Raw genomic sequence first — 24,794 nt, 5'->3', positions numbered from 1 at the left:
ACACCACTGGGCTCAGAGCAACCATGCCTTCAGCCTTAATGGGACTCTGGGTTGCCCCTTGCCCCAGAAGTTAGTAGTTTGACGACGGCCTAGAAGGGTTTTTGAATCTATACTGCGCACAGTTCCTGGACATGTGTCCATATCAACCACACCACCAACATTTTCTGTCTTCTTGCTGGGTCCTTGTGCAATGAGCACCCCTATGGGGTTGAGGTAAGACATTTTTAGAGGTGGCTACCTCTTGCTTCAAAGCAGCCAGATTCTGTGATAGCATCATCATTGCTGTTTGCATGGCTGACAGGGGTGATAGTGCCAGGGCCTCCTCCTTGTGGCAAGCAGACTCAAGCTTCCTGGTGGCTGTTGTGTCTGCCTCTTCTTGTTCTCATGCAACCGCATCCACCAATGCATTGTGAAAGGAAGTGTTTCTCCTGCAGAGCTCTTTCCGGATCAAGCTGCCTTCAGACCAGTTATGAACTGGTCCCTCAGTATGTGATCTGAATCAGTGATGTCACCACAGCCATGAACATCCCTCTTTTCTAGACACCTCCAGAGGTTTTGATGGCCATTGCATAGGTGGTGAGGCTCTCATCTTTCTGCTGCTTCCTTAAGAAAAATCTTAACCACAGCTCCAGCAGTGGTAGCTGCTTCTCAAACGGGCTCTACACAATCTACTCTAGGGTGGCACCCATTTGTTATAGGTGTGCCATCAACAGATGACAGGCATCAGCCTCTAAAGCATTAATAGCCAGCACCACCAACCACTGGGCCAGGACCTGGTACAGACGTGTGTCAGTCTTTGGTTTCTCCTTCCACTCTGTCAGAGGAATGTCACAGCTATAAAACTTCAATATCAGGGATAAGGCTGATCCAAAGGGAGCCCTGCTGGAACCCAGTCTAACTTCCACAACCGCTGCAAGGAACATATTCTGCTGAGTGCCGACTGTAGCAAATTGTTGGGAGGGGACAGTAACTACAAAGAGATTTGTAAAGGGCATTAACACCCTAAACTTACCGAGGTGCAAAAAATGGGGGGGTCACTGGTGCAACTGAAAAAAAAGGGGCAAGGAATGATAAATAAATGAAGAGTCTTTTTAGTCCTTGAGAAAAGTCCATAAAAACCCCTGTGGCATGAAGTTTACGTTATGGCACCATCAACAGTCTCTCTTCCAAGCAGGATCTGGGGAGGCTCCAACCAAAGGTAGCCCATCTGTTAGGGACAGTACTAGCAATAGGGAAAGGTTCTGATAGGTTCTGATAAGGACGGAAAATGTAATGTAGTAACTCTCTTGATACCGTCCTTATTGGGCACAAGACGATCAGGCCACATTTTGTCCCCTCTTTACATGTGTAAACAGAAAAAAGGAGAGAAAAGGGCCACTACCTAAGCGTAGCATTTTTAAAAACATATTGGTAAAATGAAAAACAATAAAAATGCACTCACGTTTAAAAAACTTGATAATAACGGGCATTCCGCGGGACCCACGACCTGACTCAAGGGGGTCCCGACCAGCATGCGAGTGTGTGCTGGCGGCGGCACGCTTGCGATGGCAGGGCCGCATTAAAGATTGGACGTACCTGTACGCCAATATGCCTGCCCGTGCCATTCTGCCGACGTACATACAAAAGAGTGATAGGTAAGATGTGTTATACCATTAGACAAAATGGGCGCTTATTAGAGTATGGTGGTTTATCCACGACAGTTGTTATGCATTTAACAAAGGGGCCTACACCCTGAAGTGCATAACTATGCCCATCATTATCACACATGACATCATCACAGCCATTTTGTGGGCCTGTCACACTTCCCTGCTGTCCACAGTAGTTCTTATCAATGTGATATACACACTCAGTCTGCTGCTTCTGCTGGCTCTTCCTGGTGTTCCCCTGGTCAACTTTCTTGTTCCAAGCACCTTATATCACATCTACACAAAGGGGCTTGCTCACCATTGAACCCCTGGAAGGTTGCCACCTGCTGGAGACCTATTGATATGCTTTTTAATATCTTTCAAACGTAAGTGCATATTTATTGTTTTTCATTTTACCAATATGTTTTAACAAATAATAAACTTAGGTAATGGCACTTTTCTCTTCTTCTTTCTGTTTATACATGTTGAGAGGGGACAAAATGTGGCCTGGTCATCTCGTGCTCAATCAGGAAGGTATGAAGGTAGTTGTGACCCTACGCTTTCCCTCCTCATCAGGAACGTTTTCCTAGTACTGTCCCTAACAGATGGGTTACCTTTCCCTATTCTAACCACAGTGGCATTTCTATAGGGGTGTGGGGACACCAGCCGAGGGGTGACACCATTCTGAGGGCGAGGGTCCTGGGTCCTGGAGGCTGGGCATTTTTCAGTCTCACTCCTCAGTCTTACTCCCACTGCTGCTGTGGCTGCCTCCTGTCACAAGCCCACCACCCAGAGAGTAACAGTCTGAGCAAGCAACTCTCTGGGCGGAGGCTGCACACTGAATCCTCCCGTCGGGTGCATAAGGGGAGGAGGGGTCTAAACAGGGGGTCTATACTGATGGAGGGGTCTGTACTGAGAGGGGGGTCTGTACTGAGGAAGGAGAGGTCTGTACTGAGGGAGGAGGATCTATCCTGATGGAAGGGGTTACTGAGGAGTTACTGAGGGAGGGGGGTCTATACTGAGGGAGGGGGGTCTGTACTGAGGGGGGACTATACTTGTAGAGGGTGGTCTGTACTGATTAAGTGGGTCCACACTTAGTGCAGGGGGGTCTGTACTGAGGAAGGAAGGTCTGTACTGAGGGAAGACTATAATTGGTGGAGGGGGTCTGTACTGACATAGGAGGTCTATACTTAGTGGAGAGGGGGTCTGTACTGAGGGAGGGGGGTCTGTAATGAGGGAGGATAATGCTTGGTGAAAGGGGTCTATACTTACTGGAGAGGGGGGGACTGTATTGAGGGAGGAGGGTCTATACTTAGTGGAGAGGGAGTCTTTACTGAGGGAGAAGGGTCTGTAATGAGGGGAGGCTGTGCTTGGTGAAAGGGGTCTATACCTGCTGGAGAGGGGGGTCTGTACTGAGGGAGTGGGACTATACTTAGTGTAGACGGGGTCTGTATTGACAGAGGGGGGTCAATACTTACTGAAGAGTGCGGTCTGTACTCAGGGAGAGGAGAGGCCTGTACTGAGGAGGGACTATAGTTGGTGGAGGGGGGTGACACCATGTTTTACCATACTGGGTGACACCAGTCCTAGTGATGCCATTGTCTATTCACTCACATAAGCACGCCAAACAGAGGGGTCAGGGTCAAAAATAGACTCTGCCACACCTAAGATGGTCAGTAGGGTCACATGGGCAACCAGCATCCAATCAGATCACTGTCCCAGTGACTCAGAAAACCATAGAGCAGCGGATCTCAACTCCTGTCCTCAGGACCCACTAACAGGCCAGGTTTGCAAGATAACTGAAATACATCACAGGTGATAACATTTTCTGCTGAGTGATTGCAGTATTCTAGTTTGCCCAAGGTAATACGTCAAATCTGGCCTGTTAGTGGGCCCTGAGGACAGGAGTTGAGAATCACTGCCATAGAGGAACCCTGTTCCCCCTGACTTTCTCTCCCTCTGCATTGCTGCTGCGGTTCAGTGCCTCCTGCGGTGGAGACAGCAGACTGCACCTACCTACAAGGCTACCTATGATCCACCATATTTAGGTCTGGAAAAACAGAAAAGGATGCTGTCCTTTTCATTTCTTTCTTGGACAGACCTAGAGGTAGGCAGATGTAAATGAACAAAAGTTTTTTTTTCATTTATCTGTCCATAGGGCTGCGTGGACCTTCCAATCAGGTCCACCTGAAAAACTGACAGGTGAATCTGAGTGGAATGCTAATTTGAAAGGGGCCTCCTTTTTTCTTTTAGATTTATGTTGGCTCTAATTCAAAAGATTATCTCAGTACAGGTAAAAGGTCCATTAATTTACTCAGGAATATGTTTCTGTTTCTGATGGAACATTTGCTCATTTTCCACACTGATATCTCACAGCAAGGTGAGCTATATACTGAATCGTTGTGTATATTTTTTGACGCAGTGTCACTTCTATCAACATGACTTTTTTTGTCTAGTACTTGGTACCCCCACCTTCAGTACTAGCACTGTGCTCACTGCTGTCACTTGTTATAAAAACAGACCCCAACTTCCTGTGTTGTCTTCTTTGTGTACAAGTGACAATGAGCCTCCTACACTCATTACTGAGTAAGTAGCTGGAGGTGATGTGGGTGGCAGAGCTCCATACTGGGGCAGGGGGAGAGGAAGCTTGGTAGCAAGAGGGTTTGGAGGGGGAAATATTTATTAATGGGAATGTGAGAGGAGCTTTATAGTGGGGGGAGTTTGAGGGGTTGAGGGGACAGCCCCATACCGGGGGATGGGGAAATGGAGCTTAGTGGTGGTGTTTCTTCTACCACCTACCCAGGGACATTTTCCTCCCAGTGGCACCACTGACTCAGGGACATTTTCCTCTCAGTGACACCACAGACACATGCATATTTTTCTATTTCAATGACCTTGCTAATGTAAAGACATTTGTTTCTTTCAGTGACCCACCAACCTAGGGAAAATGTTCAGTTTGCTGCAGTTTATGATTAATATTGGTACTATTTAGTTGCATGTCACGTTACAACATTTTGGTTCACACCAATATATTGGCTTTATCCCCTTCTTCATTCAGCAAGGAGCGGGGGGGGGGGGGGTTGGTGGGGGGGCACAGTTTTCCATCTTTTCCCTGGACACTGGATGACCTTGTCCCAGCACTGGACTCCAAACTACTGTGGGTCAGAGATGAAAAGGTATTCTGCATACATGATTGGTTTGCATTCTTTTAGGGTCATTTTTCGTGCAAGGATTTATTTTTGGGCATTTGCAGGATTTTGGTGAGCATCTTCCTTTACAAAAGAGAGAAGCTAACTCAGATTCTCAAAACATAGATTTTGTAGCACAGCATGAGGTGATAAGTATAAAAAATAACACATTTTACTGGAAATACATTAAAATAAATCAATCATAAAAGAGGGGGGGGGGGGGTATTAAAAGACACCCTCCATCTACTAAGAGTCAACAGACACCCAGATCTATAGTATGGAGACAAAAAAAGGTCACAGTATATTACAGGGTATATTGGAGTCCACCAGTGGGGTCAAAATTTGACAAATATCACAAATTTGCTGCTAGTGTGTTGCTCCATATTCAAATCTCAATGTGTTTTGCAAGATATGCTTGCTTGCTTCTTCAGAACTGATTGGGTGGGTGCTGAGTGACATCGGATGCAGAGGAGAGGATGGTGACAACCAAAGAGAAGGAAAGACACACATGGAGTATCAACAAGAGAAAGAGACGCAGGGAAAGCGGAATTCCCCAGTAATAGGGAATAACTCTAATTATAGCAACAGGAGCCAGCCAAAAATGCCAATAATGCTAGGAGGATCCTATTGGCCATAGTACACGATTTATACCCTGACACCATATTTAAAATTGAACCCTCTGCCACTGGTGCCAATATGCCCTTCCCCATCCGGGAGAAAAATATTGTACCACTAGCCTTTTCATTAATTGTAACTTACTTCCCCCACATGAACTCTCTTTGCTCTGGGTTTTTTGCGATACTCAATAAAGGACATGTCTCCTTCTCTAAGATACTAATACTCAGATGTTTACACTGTACAGTTAAAGTGGTTTGGTTGATTAGTGATGCCTGTACTCAGTCACATACTGTCATTAGATTTCTTTGTTTTGTTTTTACCTTGATCTGGTTCTTGGAACCCTTTCTGAATCTCAAAATGTCCTTCTGTTTCATTGTCTACTGAGCATATTACCAATAAACTTTGTTTGGAAAAAAAACAAAACATTTTGTTTCTTAAGTGATAAACTACATTGTAAAATCAGTTTATTTATAAACATTTAAAAAAATGTACGTGTCTCTCTTTAAAAGGGAACTGAACAATGGAAGCTGTGGCCAAAAATGGCAGGAAGAGGGCAAAGGATTAGTCATTTGTTTTGCTGTGGTTTCCCTGCAGCTGATATTTTCTGCTTTACTGACCTACCATGACTTGTTCTGCATTGTTTCTCTTTGTGGAGGTGGAAATATAGGTAGAGGTCAGGTTTTTCTTTCCCATGTTAGAGCTCTCAAGCAACAAGAACAGTGAGCTGCACAGTGGGGACATCACCAAGTCAAAAGTTCCCCTTTACAGAAAATCAGTAAGATGACTCCCCATCACACCTGGTCCCACTGTACCCTAGGATGGCAATCTCCTGTACTGACACATTGTATAGCCACTTTACCGGTCTGGGGATTTGAAATCCCTTTGGCTTTCTCTCCTCTTCTCCAGCGCTGACAGGACGGGCTATGTGGGTTATGATTGGTGAGCTCTGTCTCCTGTTCTTTCCTCTGCCCTCATGAAAAAAACAATAGATTGAAGCAATCATAAAGTGATCCCTGCAGAACCCCAATTGCCTACTTTAAGAAACAACTATATTTCAATTGTTTACTGCAGTAAAGGGAAGGCAACAACCCCGTGTGTATCTTTTTAAATTTAGAATTCTTCTGAAGTAAATGAATTGTGTGAGTGGACTTCAGGGGACTGTTTGTCTGAGGGGAGATGTCTGGAGCATAATAATGGCCACTGGAAGGGTCACATAATCTGAAACTGTGGCCTCTGAGAGTTTCTGAGTGACAGGGGACCTAAATGGAGACCAGGATGGTAGCTGCAGAGGAATTCACCATTCAATTTGGTGTATTCCTCTGCAGCTACCATGTTTTTTTGATCTATGCAATTCTAAAATGCAATTGTATATAATTTATGACCATAAAATCATAATATGCTAATGCAATTATTGCATTTAAACATACCTTTTTTCCTTTTGTAGGTTTTCCAGATTGCATATGTCATTATTAAAGCAGCAAACTCTCCTAGACCCGGAAACTGGATTTTAGAGCGATCTCTCGATGGTATCACTTACAAGCCATGGCAGTATTATGCTATCACCGACAGCGAGTGTTTGACCCGGTATAATATCACCCCACGAGTTGGTACACCTTCGTACACAAAGGATGATGAAGTTATCTGCACATCTTATTATTCAAAGATTCATCCACTTGAAAATGGAGAGGTAAATTGTGCAATGAAGCAAAGGCAAAGACTTTGACAGCACCAAAAGCTGACTTTACTGTACTCTAACTGACAGGTTTTATTTCCCTGACAGCAGCACACTGCAGGCTGACAGTGCTCTCTGATTGCCTGTAACATAACAGAGAAGGGGGCTGAATAGGAAAACACATTTACATTTCCACAGAGTAATGTTCCTGTACAAAGAAGACAGACAGAGCAGCGAAGGTGACATAGTGATGAGCCCACAAGTTCATGCTGAAAAAAAAAGAAAATTCATTACACTATACAACAAATGCCAAGAATGACAGCAATGTTTTGTGACTGTTTAACAGGCTTTCATTATATCAAATAATTATAAAACAAAATGTGTATGAACGTTATTGATCAGTATTAAAAAGGTATACATGCAAAATATTTAACAGTAGTTAATTTATATTCAACTAATAGAACTGAAATGAATTCACAAGATCAGTGCAGTCATATAGAAAGGATTAAGTCAAAAGCTAACTTTCATAGGAAGGAAAATCAAAAACCCAGTGCAACGGATGTCAAGACTGTCTCACAGGGGCATACATTTAAAAAATAGTCTGAAGAATGGCAGATTAATTGTTTGGATAAATACATCATTATTTTATCTTTTAATAGCTAACAGCAGTTTCTATTATTTCTTGTAAGGAAAGCATATAGTACATATAAAAATAAAACATTTATGGGAAGAGAAGACCCACATCAGAGGTATTGCATTGCAACTGTGTACCTGGCTATAGAATATAAAGAGGGCCCTACCAGATCAACTGAAAGAAAGTTGAGCACAGATTATTTTTTTTAACATATTTAACAGCATTTCTGAAAAATGTATATTATTATTATTATTGTACAGGATTTATATAGTGCCAACAGTTTGTGCAGCGCTTTACAACATGAGGGCAGACAGTATACTTACAATACAAATCAATACGGAAGTGATCAGAGGGCCCTGCTCGTTAGAGCTTATCAAATGTCTATAGGATCCTTTGTGTGCAGTAGCAAACAATCCAAACAGATGTCATATCATTCATAGTATGATAACAATAAAAAGCTTAGTAAAAGGATCTAAACTATTGTATACCTTACCCTTCTTGGCCACATTCTGTACATCATACAATCTCCGTATGACTGTGTTTCAATCCACCCATATACAGTATTTGTAATAAATCTCGTGGGACATTCCCCAGATTTCACCAAAATCTCGGTGTCCTGCAGGTCCGGGACATATCTTGCTTTCAAGAAATTGTTCTTACATAGGGAGAAATTATTTGGAAGAGTAGGGCAGGCCATACATTATGCAATTTCCTTTCTTTCCACTACATGTGGAAGGAGAGAAAATTACTTGATTCCCCATTCAACACAGCTGGTCACTATTGTGTTTTGCTGGCGGAGAGCACTGGGAGCCTTTCCTCCTGGTAGAACATAATGATTAGTGTTGTCGGCTATAGATTGCTGCACTAATCATTCAGGGAGAACCCAACAGGCTGGTTGTACGCGATTGATGGATCGACTTGTGTACAACCAGGGTGCCCATACATGGATTGAAATTAAGCCAGTCCCTGCTGAACCGGGCAAATGTTGATCCATGTAGGGCTGGCTTTAATTTGCCCAGATACAAAAGTGGTAGTTATGGTCAGGTTTTGCCTCCCTGATTACATGTTACAGTTGCTACTTTATGTGTAACTAATCATATAAGTTTGGTTTACTGGGCTTTAAACTTCAGATTTTTTACATACAGCCATAATTAGTGATGAATAAAAGGTAATTTGGTAGTGGAAATAATACTGCCACTAAATTAATGACTTCTGTGTGAAGCAGCCAGAGGTTCAGCAGGGAGAACGGGACAAATCAGGCCAGTTCAAACAGCTCAGGTTGAATTTATGATCAACCACAACTCAATGCTTATCTCTAGACACAAGTCCCTTTCTTTATTCATGTAATGCAGCTGACTGTTCATTATCCCACTAACACCAGTGCTGGGGGATTTTGTTCATGGACTGCAATGGTTGGACATTACTTTCTTTTCACTCACCCCTGTTAGAGGGACATTGTACTTTCTGCTGACTTTTGGGGGCACTGTTTCTCCCACTGATTGGTGGATCATTGTTCCTTTCACAGATGAAATTGATTGTTGCATGAAGTTACCAAAGATAATTACTGCAGATTGCAGTATCATTTTGATATGAAAAGGGAATGAATATGAACTACTTTTTATTCTAATTAAGGCTGTCTTTAGTTTGTTGTGCTTTACCTGGACACAGATGCATTTTAACCACTTCAGCCCCGGAGGATTTTATCCCCTTCCTTATCAGAGCACTTTTTGCGATTTGGCACTGCGTCGCTTTAACTGACAATTGCGCGGTCATGCGATGTTGCACCCAAACAAAATTGACGTCCTTTTTTTCCGACAAATAGAGCTTTATTTTGGTGGTATTTGATAACCTCTGCGGTTTTTATATTTTGCGCTATAAACAAAAAAGAGACTCAATTTTGAAAAAAAAATACAATATTTTTTACTTTTTGCTAGCAGACATCGCGGCCGCCGGGCACACGCATCGGGTCCCGAGCGATGCTGCGGGTGCTGGCGTGCTCGCCGCCGGCAGTGCACACACGCCCCCTAGGCAACCAGGAATCAGAGGACGTCATATGATGCCCACCCAGGATGGGAGATCGCATCTGTGGGCGTCATATGACTATAGGCTGGGGCTGAAGTGGTTAAGGAAGTTCTAAGTAATATACTGTATACATGCATGACTCTAAACCAAATGTGCTACTGCTTCCTGAAACAATAATATAAGAGGTAATGTTTAATCATTCATTTTTAAATCAGATGTTACAATATAATAATTTGTACTATAACTCAAGCTATTGGTGGATTTGAAACATAGTAGCTTACAGACAGATCTTCTCATTTTTGTGTTGCCAAGCTATAGGTAGAGGTTATATGACATAATGTCATTATAGTAGTTTTTAATTTACTTTTATCACACAGAGCTCATAGCCTTAAGCCGCGTACACACGGGCGGACTGTATGGCCTACTTAGTCCGTCATACAATCCGACGGACAGTCCATCATACTTTCGAATGAACGGACTTGACCACACACGGATGCACAAACAGTAAACAACGAAAGCTTGCGCGATGACGTGTACAGCACGTACGACGGGACTAGAAATAGGAAGTCCAATACACAGCAATGCAACCTTCCGCCGTGTAAATCCTTTCTGAGCATGCGCCATTCTTAGTCCGTCGAACTAGCCTACTGACGAGCGGATTGTCCGCTGAAACCAAAGTATGACGGACAGACTGCACGCTGAAAAAGTCCGCTGAAGCCCACACACGAGCGGACTGTCCGCTGAAATGTGTTTCGACGGACTAAGTAGGCCATACAGTCCGCCCGTGTGTACGCGGCCGAATTATTACAAAATGTATGTAACAGAACTGTCATAAAACAGAAAAAATGGGATGAAGTAAACAAGAAATATTTTTCTCTTTAACATAGTGTGGACATATTGGCAAGGTACCCAAGCAGCGATACTTCAATGCCAGATAGGAAGCCCAAACTGTTAACACATAGGTGAATTTGGTGCAGTGATAGTGTCACAGCACCAGGACAGAGCACAGAAAACATGATATAGACAATTATGGGTCGAAAACACCTCCTTATGAATCTTGAAATTCTCTGAAAAATAATGCAATATTCACTTGTCAAAGAGCATATAAGCTAACTCATGTTCAAATTCACATTAAAAACACTGTGGTGTGCAAATGTTTAATAATAATTTCTAAGTTTTTGATTTACTGACTTCATAAATAGGGATGAGATTTAAGTTTGGGTTGATGTGAAGTTTTATCCTAAATTTGACTATTCATAGTTCATAGTTCACCTAAAGGACAAACCTATGGGCTTATCCACCTCTTGTCCACCTCTGTGTCAGCATTGAGTTTTCTATAACACATTTCATGAACTGTGATCTCTGTCAGATGGCATAGTGTGTCCAATATTAAGGATTTTCAAATGTGCTAGCCCCCTTCCTGTGAAATGAAAGCCTGCTCTCCCATTTTTTTTATCCGTATATATATATATATATATATATATATATATATATATATATATATATATATATATACACACACACTATATATACACACACACTATACAACTGTCTTTACAATCATATGAACTTTAATGGTATTCCAGTCTTAGTCCACTCCAAACTCAGTCATTCGTGTCTTTATAGACCTTGGCTCGTGCACTGGTGATGTTGAAACAGATAAGGGCCATCCCCAAAGTGTTCCCACAAAGTTGGGAGCACAACATTTTTCAAAATATCTTGGCATGCTGACATCTTAAGAATTTTCTTCATTGAAACTAAAGCCCAACCCTTGAAAAGCAACCCCACACCATAATCCCCCCTCCACCAAATTATTTGGAGCAGTGCACAAAACAACACAGAACACAAAACTCCCCCCAAATACAAAATACATACCAGATGTTTTGTGGAGACTATTCCAGTCTATTATAGGAATTAAAGGTAAATCCCCATGCATAAAAATAACACTTGTGAGGTCCTCCTAAAAATCCATACCAGACCGTTGATCTAAGCATGCAGCCTGGCTGAACAAGAATGGGGAAGACCTTGCTACAAGACATTAAACTATGACATTAAACACTGTAATTTTTGGTTCAGAATAAAAAATGCTTGTCTCTCCCTCTTAAAATGCAGTATAGTAGGAAGGCTTATATGATGTGCAGCATGCTTGTGTAATATTTCTGGTTCTTTGTGTCTGACATAATTCACTGTCATTATCCACTCTCATTATCGCCAAATGTAGTTTACTAAAAGGGCTTCCATGAAATTGTCATGTGCCTGCCTGAATTTGAACATGGGACCTTCCAGTTTTGTGCTGCAGCTCTGTCCAACCTTGCACTGGAGGGTCTAAGTCTCTGCAGCATACACCCTTCTTTGTGCTTGTACCCTGAGACTCTTTAGCTCAACCTGTCTTCTAGCTGTAGTCAACCTTTATATAGCTAGACTTGTGCTCAATGACCATTTGTTAGATCAGTTCCCTGGGTGTGTGCTATACTCAGGGCAGCCACTGGAAATGGTGGGGCCCTTACACAGCTTTAGGCATGTCCCCCCTTCCCCCGGGCCTGACCGTCAACATTCCCCAGAGCCCACCCAAGTGCTGTTCCATTGAATCTGCCCACTGGGCATCCCAAGCCCTCCTTCTCCATCCCATCTCCTCCATCCCATGTCCTCCTCCTCCAGTCCCATCTATTCCTACCACAGAAGGGGGGACGTGGCACAGAAAGAGAGCAGGGGGACAGGTGGGGGCAGTGGGTTAGAAGGGGAAAGTGGAACAGAAAGAGAACAGTGGGACAGGAGGGGGTAGTGTCACAGGAGAAGACCAGCTGGATGAAAGGGGGGCAGTGGGACAGGTGAGGGGCAGTGGGACAAGTGAGGGGCAGCGGGACAGGTGAGGGGAAGTGGGACAGGTGGGAGGCAGCGGGACAGATGGGAGGGAGAGTCACAGGTAAGGGGGCAGCAGGACACATGGGCGGCAGTGTCATAGGTGGGGGGCAGCGGGACAGGTGGGGGGCAGTGGGACAGGTGAGGGGTAGCGGGACAGGTGAGGGGCAGCGGGACACATGGGAGGTAGTGTCGTAGGTAGGGGGAAAGCAGCACAGGTGGGGGGAAGTGGAACAGGTGGGAGGGAATGTCGCACACACCTAGGGAAGCACCAGTCCTCCCAGCTCTCACATTTCCAGCAGTGCCAGGAGGGGTAGCTGAGCCTGTGTTCCATCTCCCCCAGGCTCTCCTGTGGCAGCTGCAAGAAAGGAAGGCTTCTTCACCCTGACCTACTCATCCATGGGGCCCTCCGCTGGCACAACTGGCCCCACCCACCCTACACAGCCCGACGCACACTGGTACCTGACCGGAGTGGAGCGTGCATGCACAAAAGAGGGGGGGGCTCCTCCATGGGTCTATCCCAGTGGTCATCAACCCTTTCCTCAGGGCCCACTAACAGGCCAGGTTTGCAAGATAACTGAAATACATCACAGGTGATATCATTTGCTGCTCAGTGATTGCAGTATTCTAGTCTGCATCTCCCCAAGGCAATATATAAAACCTGGCCTGTAGTGGGCCCTGAGGACAGGGTTTATGATCACTGGTCTATCCAACCTGCACACAAAGGAGCGGGGGCTCCTCTGCCCTGAGGTCCTCATCCGGCCCCATGGGGCCATCTGACCTGGCACCTGATGTCACCCCACTCCGCACAGCGTCTGATAGAGGGCCCCGACCTCCACACACGTGGGACCCGCCCACCTCTCCACCCTCCCCTGCATCCTGGCAGCTGGTCCACTGTGACAGCAGCTGCCTCATGTTAAAGATAGTCCAGCTTGTGACCTGTGGTACGGGCCCCTCGGATGAGCGGGCCCCTTACATGTGCACCGGCTGTACCCCCCTGATGGCGGCCCTGGCTATACTACCAAACTGCTGAACTTCTGGACTTTGAACTTTGCCTCATTCCTGACTTATCTCTTTGCCTTACAATTTTTAATTACTCTTCCAGTCTATGTATGACCCTACCTGTCCCCAACCGCACTTCTGGATAATGACCTTGTACCTTGCTGTCAAGACTTGTTGTTGACCCGGCCTGCCTGACTATTCTAATGCCTCAACCCCCTAGCCAAACTTTGGAATAAACCTTTCAACAGGTACCCTACATAACAAATGGGCTACAATGACAGTGGACTCAACTGGGGTTTTTAAGACTATTTCGCATTAGGGACATTTGCTTGATAATCATGAAGTGCATCTTATTTCTCTGATAAACTAGATTAACTGACTGCTATGATTAAATCCTTCTTTTGAATCAGTGCAGGCTCCTGCTCTAGTCCAAGCTGTCTTTTCAGTGCCTCCCAAACTCCCTTTGCCTGAAAAATTTGGAGGTGATACTGAAGACTGCATAGGCTTTCTGAACATTTGCCACTTGCATTTTCACAATAACCCTGAGACATTCAGCTCCACTGTAGCAAAAATGACTTTTGTAATCTATTTGTTGAAAGAGAAAGCTTTGGCATGTGTCTCTCCTTACCTGGAATGCAATGGTCTTTTGCTGCAGAATGGGGATAAGTTCCTGTCATCAATTCAGACTATTTTTGATAAACCTGGCAGGGTTATAGCCAATGAAGACTCACTTCTGGACATACAGAAAGTTACTAGAACTTTTGCACAATATGCTATTAAGTTTTGTACCCTGAGTGCTGAGGCTAAGTGAGATGCTGGTGCTCTTCGTGCCACTTTTCGCAGAGCTCTAAGCCCTTGTACACACGGTCGGAAATTCCGATGGAAAATGTCTGACCAACCGTGTTGTCGGATAATCCGACCATGTGTGGGCTTCATCTGACTTTTTCCGTCGGAATGTCCGACAAACAAAGTTTGAGAGCTGGATATAAATTTTTCCGACAACATGATCGATCGGACTTTGTCCAATCGTTTGTAGAGGATTCTGATCAGACAAAGTGCCACACATGCTCAGATCAAATTCCTAGGCCAAAGCTATTGGCTGCTAGCCTGAACGTAGTCCCGTTGTAACGAAATAATGTCATCACGTTATGAACGATCGGATTTTCCGACAACTTTGTCTGACTGTGTGTATGCAACACCAGTTTCGGACAAAATTTGTTGGAAAAAATTAGACGGATTTTGTTATCGGAATGTCCGACCGTGTGTACAAGGGCTCACAGATCACCTTAAAGATGAACTGGTGTAGAAGGATCTTCCATATTACCTTGAAACGTTCATACAGCTCTGTGTCTATCTGAATGTCCTCTACCATGAAAGATGTCAGAAAAAGTCACGGATTGCAGCTCACCTCGACCAAGACGAGGAGGTTGGCTCCTAAAAAGTACTTCCTCCAAGACCAAAGTTACGGTACCTGCGCCTTTTATTTAGCCTCAAACTCTGTATCTTCTGGGTTTTGGGTTTTGGAGCAACAGGTATATTGCCAAGAAAAAGAACATTCCCTTTGTTCCCAAACCAAGAACCTTGAACATCACCAACCATTAGGGAAAGTCATATGCCGCGTACACATGACTTTTCGAGGGACTAGGTCCGACAGTCTTTCTGACGGACTTTCGGCGGAGTTCCAGCGGACTTTCCGAATGAACGGACTTGGCCACATACAATCACACCAAAGTCCGATAGATTCTAACGTGATGACGTACGACCGGACTAGAATAAGGAAGTTCATAGCCAGTAGCCAATAGCTGCCCTAGTGTCGTTTTTTGTCCGTCGTACTAGCATACACACAAATGGATTTCTCGGTCCGGTGGAGTTCTGGTGGAAAAAATTAAAACATGTTCTACTTCTAAAGTCAGACGGATTTTTGGCAAGCAAAGGTCCGATGGAGCCCAGACATGATCGAATTGTCTGACGGACTCTTTCCGTCGGACCTTTGCTGTCAAAAATTCCGGTCATGTGTACACAGCATAAGTAAAATTTGAGGCCACCACAGTCACACTAAAGGCTGGGGCCCTCCAGGGCAGAAGAAAGGAAGAAATTACTCTATCACTTATTGACTCTCCATTCCTACGTGTAATCCATGGATTTCAGTGGTTGCAACAACGCAATCCTTTGTTTGACTGGCTTAATGGGGCATTAACCTCCTGGGGCACATACTGTCAACAGAACTGTATACATCCTCTCAAGAACTTTTAGACTTTTCCCCTTATCCTTGAATTGTTTGACATTCTTAAAGGAGCCATAGTCTTCACTAAGCTGGACCTCCAAGGGGCCTATAACCTGATCTGCATAAGAGAGGATGATGAGTGGAAGATGGCATTCAAAACCACAATGGACATTATAAATATCTAATTATGCCTTTTGGACTCTGCAATGCTCTAGCCATTTTCCAACATTTCATCGATAAGGTGTTCCATGACTTCAGAAACAAGTTTCTAATAATCTATCTGGATGACATCCTAGTCTTTTCCAAGACTAACCTGGAACACATTTCCTATGTGAAACGAGTACTACAGCGAACTGCTAACTGCTAACTGCTATATGCTAAGGTTTAAAAATGTGCTTTTCATCAAAGTATGCGTTGTCGTTTTGTTTGGGTTCATGTTGGGTATAGCTATTTTGTGTTGGAACTTTGTTTGTGCAGGGTATTTTGTCCTCTCTGTTGATTCCTCTCCCTTCTCTTTACTTTCTAATTTGTCTCCAGCAGTGTACCTGTTTAACTTTTATGGCTGGGCTGCTTGATTCAGGGGAGTGTGCAGTGGGGGCGAAACATTGGCAATTATGTCATCTCTGTTTTTTTCTGGTTCCTGAAAGTGTCAGCTGCATTGTCAGAGAAAGTGGCCCACCATGACCATGCATTGCAGGATGGGAGACTAATGATGAGCAGTCCTTTATAAGGCATAACCTAGTCCCTGCTAAATGCTATGGTGCCCTTTTTTAAACATGCCCAGAAATGTGCTAAGTGAGATAAGCCAGTGTGGGAGTATGTCTGTGGCTATGGCTTATACTTTATGGAGTAACCAGGAAAGTGAATGGTTTGCGCTCATGTGGTCTCTCTCTCTCTCTCTCTTTGTATATATTGTTGTGTCATACAGTGATGTCCATGCTGTTTATGCTACAACTCCTGGACAGATCCCAACTCTGCTAATTACACTGTTCTTGGTAAGTTCAGCTGCGAGCTTTTGGTTAAAATATACCGCTTGGGGTATTGTTGTTTTTTTTACATTTTTGTTTTGTCAGATATTCTTTATGGGGATTGTGAGGTGTTTATGTGGTGATCAATTTAAGAAGGAGGGAGATACATTATAAAAATGTATATAAGGAGTAGGTGTTCTCTGTTGTTTCAATGGCTATAGTGTCGGTTCTATGTTATAATGACTTTGGCTATGCTTATTTATTACTGTTTATTGTTTAATACCCCATAGGGTTATATCTGTTTTACTTTGTCGTTGGTTGGACATATGTCAAGTATATATGTTGCCTCTAGCGAAAATTAGATCTGCCTATTTATTTTTTTGGTCATCTCGTCCCCGCACAGTGCTGAGCTCCTCCTCCACATTGTTGTGAGGGAGAGTATGGCTGTAGTGGTTTTTTGGGGGGGTTATCGGGTCTGTGGTATGTTAGTCTGTTTTTTTATTCTTTATCTTTCTCCTCTTACCTTTCTCCATGTGATTGGAGCAGAGATCAGTGTTCACTAAATGAAAGTCCGACCCCCCCCACAGTTAGTAACACACCCCCAGGAACACTTAACCCCTACACTGCCACCCACTGGTTAACCCCTTCACTGCCAGTGTCATTTACACAGGAATCACTGCATTTATATAGCAGTGATTACTGTATAAATGACAATGGTCCCAAACATGTGTCAAAAATGTCCGATGTGTCCGCCACAATGTTGCAGTCACAATAAAAATCGCTGATTCCCGCTATTACTAGTAAAAAAAAAATAATAAAAATGTATTAATGAAAATGCCATAAAACTATCCCTATTTTGTAAACGCTATAACTTTTGCGCAAACCAATCAATAATCACTTATTGTGATTTTTTTACCAAAAATATGTAGAAGAATACGTATCGGCCTAAACTGAGGGAAATTTTTTTTTTATATATTTTTGGGAGATATTTATTATAACAAAAAGTAAAAAATAATGAATTTTTTTCCAAATTGTCGCTCTATTTTTGTTTATAGCGCAAAAAATAAAAACTGCAGGGGTGATCAAATACCATCAAAAGAAAGCTCTATTTGTGGGAAAAAAAGGACGGCAATTTTGTTTGGGAGCCACGTCGCACGACCGCGCAATTGTCAGTTAAAACAACGCAGTGCCGAATGGCAAAAAGTGGTCTGGTCTTTGACCAGCAAAATGGTCCAGTCTGTAAGTGGTTAAAGTCCCATTGTATTACTTGTTTCCCTCCGCCTAATTTGGTGGAGTTGTGGGAGGGAGATTTTTGGTCACAATGCAACTTAGTAAAACCACTTACATGATTTACAGCATGCCGATGTTTATTTCTGAATCTTGTCTACGACATACTGTAGCACACTGCTGTTTTTATTTCAGGCTAAAACCTGCCTTGTCTCTCCCTCTTACATAGCAACCTAGTAAAAATGTATATTCAAAAATTATTTGATACGGGTCTGTTCTCATTCTACACATTACAGTACCAACATCCCAAGAAGAGTTATAGATATAAAGAACTTGGAGGTGGGGGACTTTACGGTACCAATATAACAGATAATAATTCATATAAAATAAAAAAATTATATTTAAACATGAGAAAAGTTCACAAACATATGCAACCTGCAATTCTATTCCTTACAGTCTTTATAAAAAGCCTGCTACAAGGAAACAAACAGCATTCCACCATAAAAGACATTTTGTTCTCCATCCCAATTTATTCGTCATGTTTCGCCTAAACAGCTTCTTCAGGAACAAAGGACTCGGAGTGTTCAATCCAAAAGGAGAGAGACATATTGCATTCTAAATGTACCTATAAAGAGAAAAATGCATAATTCAACAATCAGTAAAATAAATTACAAACAATATTGAAAAAATATGAAAAATGTACAAAGCATATCTGGAAGTGTGTGGCTCAAATCCCCATACACAAGAAAAAAGGGCCTTATGGACAGAAACCAACCCCTTGCTTTAATACAAAGCTAAATATCATATACTCCCCTTTCCTCCCAAAAATGGGGGAGATGAACAAATTAGGGGTCAATTCCCATTGTAAGCACCCCTGCTAGTGTGAATTGGTTTGACTCACCTCTGTAACTGATATAGTTTGCTGATACATACAGCTTGTTCTTTAAAAAAACAACAACAGACTTACTGACTGGATAACCAGACGGAAATAGAAGAAAACCTAAAAAAAGAAAACGAATGCAGTCATGCCATCTAAGAATTGGTATGCTGCAATATGATAAATTTTGCTTTTGGAGGTTAATACCACTTTAAATGCAAAAAAATATATAATAATTTTGAACACAGAATAAAAATGGTTCACATTGAATAATAAATCACCACACCACAGTGTCCATAAGTGTCCATAGAAAATCTAAAATAAAAAAATATATTCCAATCAATAAATCTGAAATGGCTAAAAAAGGGGAACAAGTCTCCCACTATCAACACTTTGTGATAGCTATTTATTCCAGATATATCACTCTGCATTCAGTGCTCAACACTATATTATGACCATTATGTATTGAATTGTCTCACAGTGCATAAAGGGTTAATGTTTCATGTTTTCCACCACATCAGCTCGTATGTCTCCACACAAGATATTCATGGGTTTTCCCATAAACAAGCCAAGGAAAGAGAGAACAGCCCACATAGCGCAATATACTTAAAAACAAGCAATTTTTTTTAAATCGATATATACATTCACACAAGGCAAAAGCATGAGTGGTACTAAAATGTATGCATCTGAATGCCAAGGAATCCCATAAGGTCCAAACGTCCGGCAGAAGTCAATAACCTTGACATTAAGCAAGATTAAATGTATCATTAAAAATGACATAGTAAAAATTGTAAATCAGCAAGGATGCTTAGTTTGTGTAAAAATTTAGGAAATGCATGTAATCCCTCTGCTGCTCATGTACATAGGGATTGATTTCCTAAAACTGGGGAGTACAAAATCTGTAGCAGCTCTGCATAGAAACGAATCAGCTTTTTTGTCAAAGCTTAATTGAACAAGCTGATGTTAGAAACAGATTGGCTACCATATACAGCTGCAGCAAATTTTTCTCTTTCCAGTCTTAGGAAATCAACCCCCATAGTTTCACGGTAAACACAGCTTAACCACTTCCCACCCGGCCAATGTACATATACGGCCGGGTGGGAGCCGCCTCCTTCTGAATGGACGTTCAGGAACATCCTTCAGAAGGAGGGGGATTGCGCGCGTGCCCGCGCAGCGGCGAGATCCCGATGCGCTTGTGTCACCCAGACACGGCGCATCTCGGATCGGCAGGAGGGCTCTGTGATTGGCCCTCCTGATCACATGACGTGACATGATGTAAACTAACAGCCAGTTGCTAGGCAATCGGCTCTCCTCTCCTCACACGGAAGTCGTCGCTGAGGAGAGGAGAGCAGATCGTTGCAGCCGGCTGGTGATCAGTAGGGATGAGCCGAACACCCCCCTGTTCGGTTCGCACCAGAACCTGCGAACAGACCTAAACTTCGTGTGAACTTTAGAACCCTATTAAAGTCTATGGGACTCGAACGTTCACAATCTAAAGTGCTCATTTTAAAGGGTAATATGCAGGTTACTGTCCTAAAAAGTGTTTGGGGACCCGGGTCCTGCCCCAGGGGACATGGATCAATGCAAAAAGAAGTTTTAAAAACTGCAGTTTTTTCAGGAGCAGTGATTTTAATAATGATTAAAGTGAAACAATAAAAGTGTAATATTCCTTTAAATTTCGTAGCTGGGGGGTATCTATAGTATGCCTGTAAAGGGGCGCATGTTTCTGGGGCTTAGAACTGTCCCTGCACAAAGTGTCATTTGTGTAGGAAAAAAAGTCTTTTAAAATCACTTGCGGCTAAATTGTCGGCTCCCCGTAATACAGAGAACACTCAATGAGTGTTCTCTGTATTAGCCGACAATTCATTCATTCATTGATTAAAAAAAAAAAAAAGCGTGGGGGTTCCCCTAAATTCAATTACCAGGCCCTTCAGGTCTGATATGGATATTAAGGGGAACCCCGCATCAAATTAAAAAAAAAATTGACGTGGAGGTCCCCCTAAAAATCCATATCAGACCCTTTATCCGAGCACGCAACCTGGCAGGCCGCAGGAAAAGAGAGGGGGACGAGAGTGCGGCCCCCCTCCCTCCTGAACCGTACCAGGCCACATACGCTCAACATTGGGAGGATGCTTTGGGGGTCTGTGACCCCTCAAAGCACCTTGTCCCCATGTTGATGAGGACAAGGGCCTCATCCTCACAACCCTGGCCGTTGGTTGTGAGGGTCTTCGGGCAAGGGGGCTTATCAGAATCTGGAAGCCCCCTTTAACAAGGGGACCCCCAGATCCCGGCCCCCCCCTGTTTGAAATGGTAAGGGGGTACAAAAGTACCCCTACCTTTTCACAAAGAAAGTGTCAAAATGGTTAAATAAGACAAACACACTTTTGAAAAATTCCTTTATTAAAAATGAAAAAAATAAAAAAAAGATTCCAGCGGTGCTAATCCACTCTTGCTATCCAGCGACGGATCTCCGGGGTCCAGCGATGGATGATCATATCCAGCGACGGGGGATCTCTCAGTCCAGCGCTGTCCATACATCCGTCTTCTGTCTCCACTCCGGAGACACTGCAGAGAGCCCAGCGCTGACGTTTATTATATTAGGAGGGCGGGGCCACCCGTCACCTGACCCCGCCCCTCTGACGCTGGAGAGGGAAGCCAGGGGTTCCCCAGTGACGTGTGGGTGACCCCGCCCCCTCTGATGTAACGCAGGTTTCCGTTACATCAGAGGGGGCGGGGTCACCCTCACGTCACTGGGGAACCCCTGGCTCCCTTCACCAGCGTCAGAGGGGTCGGGGTCAGGTGACGGGTGGCCCCGCCCTCCTAATATAAGAAACGTCAGCGCTGGGCTCTCTGCAGTGTCTCCGGAGTGGAGACAGAAGAAGGATGTATGGACAGCGCTGGACTGAGAGATCCCCCGTCGCTGGATATGATCATCCATCGCTGGACCCCGGAGATTCGTCGCTGGATAGCAAGAGTGGATTAGCACCACTGGAATCTTTTTTTTATTTTTTTTATTTTTAATAAAGGAATTTTTCAAAAGTGTGTTTGTCTTATTTAACCATTTTGACACTTTCTTTGTGAAATGGTAGGGGTACTTTTGTACCCCCTTACCATTTCAAACGGGGGGGCGGGATCTGGGGGTCCCCTTGTTAAAGGGGGCTTCCAGATTCTGATAAGCCCCCCGCCCGCAGACCCTCACAACCAACGGCCAGGGTTGTGAGGATGAGGCCCTTGTCCTTATCAACATGGGGACAAGGTGCTTTGAGGGGTCACAGACCCCCAAAGCATCCTCCCAATGTTGAGGTTATGTGGCCTGGTACGGTTCAGGAGGGAGGGGGGGCCGCTCTCTCGTCCCCTCCTCTTTTCCTGCGGCCTGCCAGGTTGCGTGCTCGGATAAAGGGTCTGATATGGATTTTTAGGGGGACCCCCACGTCAATTTTTTTAAAAAAATTGATGCAGGGTTCCCCTTAATATCCATATCAGACCTGAAGGGTCTGGTATGGATATTTAGGGGGACCCCCACGTCAATTTTTTTTTAATTTGACACGGGGTTCCCCTTAATATCCATGTCAGACCTGAAGGGCCTGGTAATTGAATTTAGGGGAATCCCCACGCTTTTTTTTTTAATCAATGAATGAATGAATTGTCGGCTAATACAGAGAACACTCATTGAGTGTTCTCTGTATTACGGAGACCCGACAATTTAGCCGCAAGTGATTTTAAAAGACTTTTTTTCCTGCACAAATGACACTTTGTGCAGGGACAGTTCTAAGCACCAGAAACATGCGCCCCTTCACAGGCATACTATAGATACCCCCCAGCTACGAAATTTAAAGGAATATTACACTTTTATTGTTTCACTTTAATCATTATTAAAATCACTGCTCCTGAAAAAACGGCCGTTTTTAAAACTTTTTTTTGCATTGATCCATGTCCCCTGGGGCAGGACCCGGGTCCCCAAACACTTTTTAGGACAATAACCTGCATATTACCCTTTAAAATGAGCACTTTAGATTTCTCCCATAGACTTGTATAGGGTGTTCCGGCTTTTCGAATTTGCTGCGAACAGCCCAAATTGTTCACTGTTCGCTGAACAGGCGAACAGGCAATGTTCGAGTCGAACATGAGTTCGACTCGAACTCGAAGCTCATCCCTAGTGATCAGTGAGTATGAGCTGTGTTTACAGCTTTTTACTCACTGATCACTAGTCTAGTATAAACCTACAGTGTAAACACACATGTCACCACAATACACATCCCCACACATGTCCCCAAAACACACATGTCCCCAAATAAAAAAACACATGTCCCCCACATATGTCCAACTAAAATCACATGTTCCAATGATTATCTGCACACATATGTACGTGATCACCTGCACACATATGTACATGATCAATTGCGTACATATGTCCGTGATCACACAAACCAATTATTATACACTTAACGGAATTTTTTTACCAAAAACATGTAGCAGAATACATTTTGGCTTAAATTTATGACAAAATTAGATTTTATTGGATTTCTTTTAAAATAGAAAAAAGAAAATATTGTTTTTTTTCCAAATTTCCGCTTGTTTTGCGCTTATATCGCAAAAAATAAAAAACGGAGTTGTGAATAAATACCACCAAAATAAAGCTCTATTTGTGCAAACAAAATGATAAAAATTTAATTTGGGTACAGTGTAGCATGACCGCGCAATTGTCATTGAAAGTGCGAGAGCAATGAAAGCTGAAAATTGGCCTGGGAAGGAAGGGGGCGAAAGTGCCCTGTATTGTAGTGGTTAAAGATGCAGAATTAAAGATATTTGCTTTGTAGTAGAACAGTAGATAAGGAACATCTTTAAAAAAAAACATTGTTGTACTGCTTTAGTCAGAAACACCAGATGGAGTCATTTTTAACAGTGTGAAAAAATAACATTGAAACCTGTAGCAATTTTTCATTCGAACATGCATATATAACACACAGATGATACAGGCAAGTAAAGGGATAATGTTAAAACCAAGGTCCTGTTAAGAATGAAGCTGAAGGGGATGGTTGTCAATGACACAACAATATTTGCTAAACAGCTCATTAGGCTGACATTTCCCAAAACACTATGGGGAATGAAAGAGTTAGGAAAAGTGTGACAAGAGTAGTCCATGACATTTAACCGGAAATTTAAAACATGGCATTTGAAGCAAATCTGTACTCATTAACAATACCCTAGAAACAAGCTTGTGTTTTTTCCTTGAATTCACAGAAACAGTCATTTGTTTATTAGCTGTGATGTTTGTGCTATGAAAAAAAAAAAAGTAAGGTGTTTACTTTTAGGAAGATTTGACATTTCTTTGTCATTCATCTTGATACAACAATAAACAGTAGAACGAGGATAGTAGATACATGTACCATAGAAAGAAGCCAATACTATCTATTACATACAGTTTTTAAATTGTTGCCCCATATTTTATTTAGTTTCACTGCAAACATATTGTGATTTTCTATATTGTTTTCCTATTTTGATTGGACCTGTTCTTATTTCAAAGTACTTGTTCATGCACGATACAACTTTGTAGATAAAATTTTATTTACGTGTGTGTTTTGACCCTTATAAGAAAACACAATTAGACTAAAAACAAAAGGTAGAATTCAGTTTGTGTCCCATGAGCTCAAACTACAGATTTGATTGATTGTCAGTTGATCAGTTATAATGTAAGTTTTTACAATGAGTCCACCCAAAATATACCCAAGAAAAGGGATTAGGAGATCTTCTGTTGGAGCTAATGGAAAAACAAAAGTGTTCATGACCTTTCAAAACTATAAAGTCCACTTTATCCTTCCAGTAGATGTATGGAAATTTAACATTCAATGCGATAGCATTGCATCTTATAGCTATAATT

The 24,794-nt window shown here is 42.9% G+C and overlaps 1 protein-coding gene across 6 annotated transcripts in view; it reads left to right on the top strand.

Moving 5' to 3' along the window:
• The window catches only part of LAMA2 (laminin subunit alpha 2), a 1,237,914-nt gene that overhangs the window by 350,299 nt on the left and 862,821 nt on the right, over positions 1-24,794 (top strand). For all 6 annotated transcript variants that reach the window (XM_077486899.1, XM_077486900.1, XM_077486895.1 and 3 more), the window contains exon 4: positions 6,876-7,118. In XM_077486899.1, coding sequence (XP_077343025.1) covers positions 6,876-7,118 — 243 coding nt within the window. The remainder of the gene's footprint in view (positions 1-6,875; positions 7,119-24,794) is intronic.

The sequence above is a fragment of the Lithobates pipiens genome, unplaced genomic scaffold (assembly GCF_037356315.1).
Source record: "Lithobates pipiens isolate NorthernLeopardFrog02 unplaced genomic scaffold, aLitPip1_a1.2 Scaffold_18, whole genome shotgun sequence".
Classification (NCBI taxonomy): Eukaryota; Metazoa; Chordata; class Amphibia; order Anura; family Ranidae; genus Lithobates; species Lithobates pipiens.
This window is presented reverse-complemented; position numbering and strand designations above follow the sequence as displayed.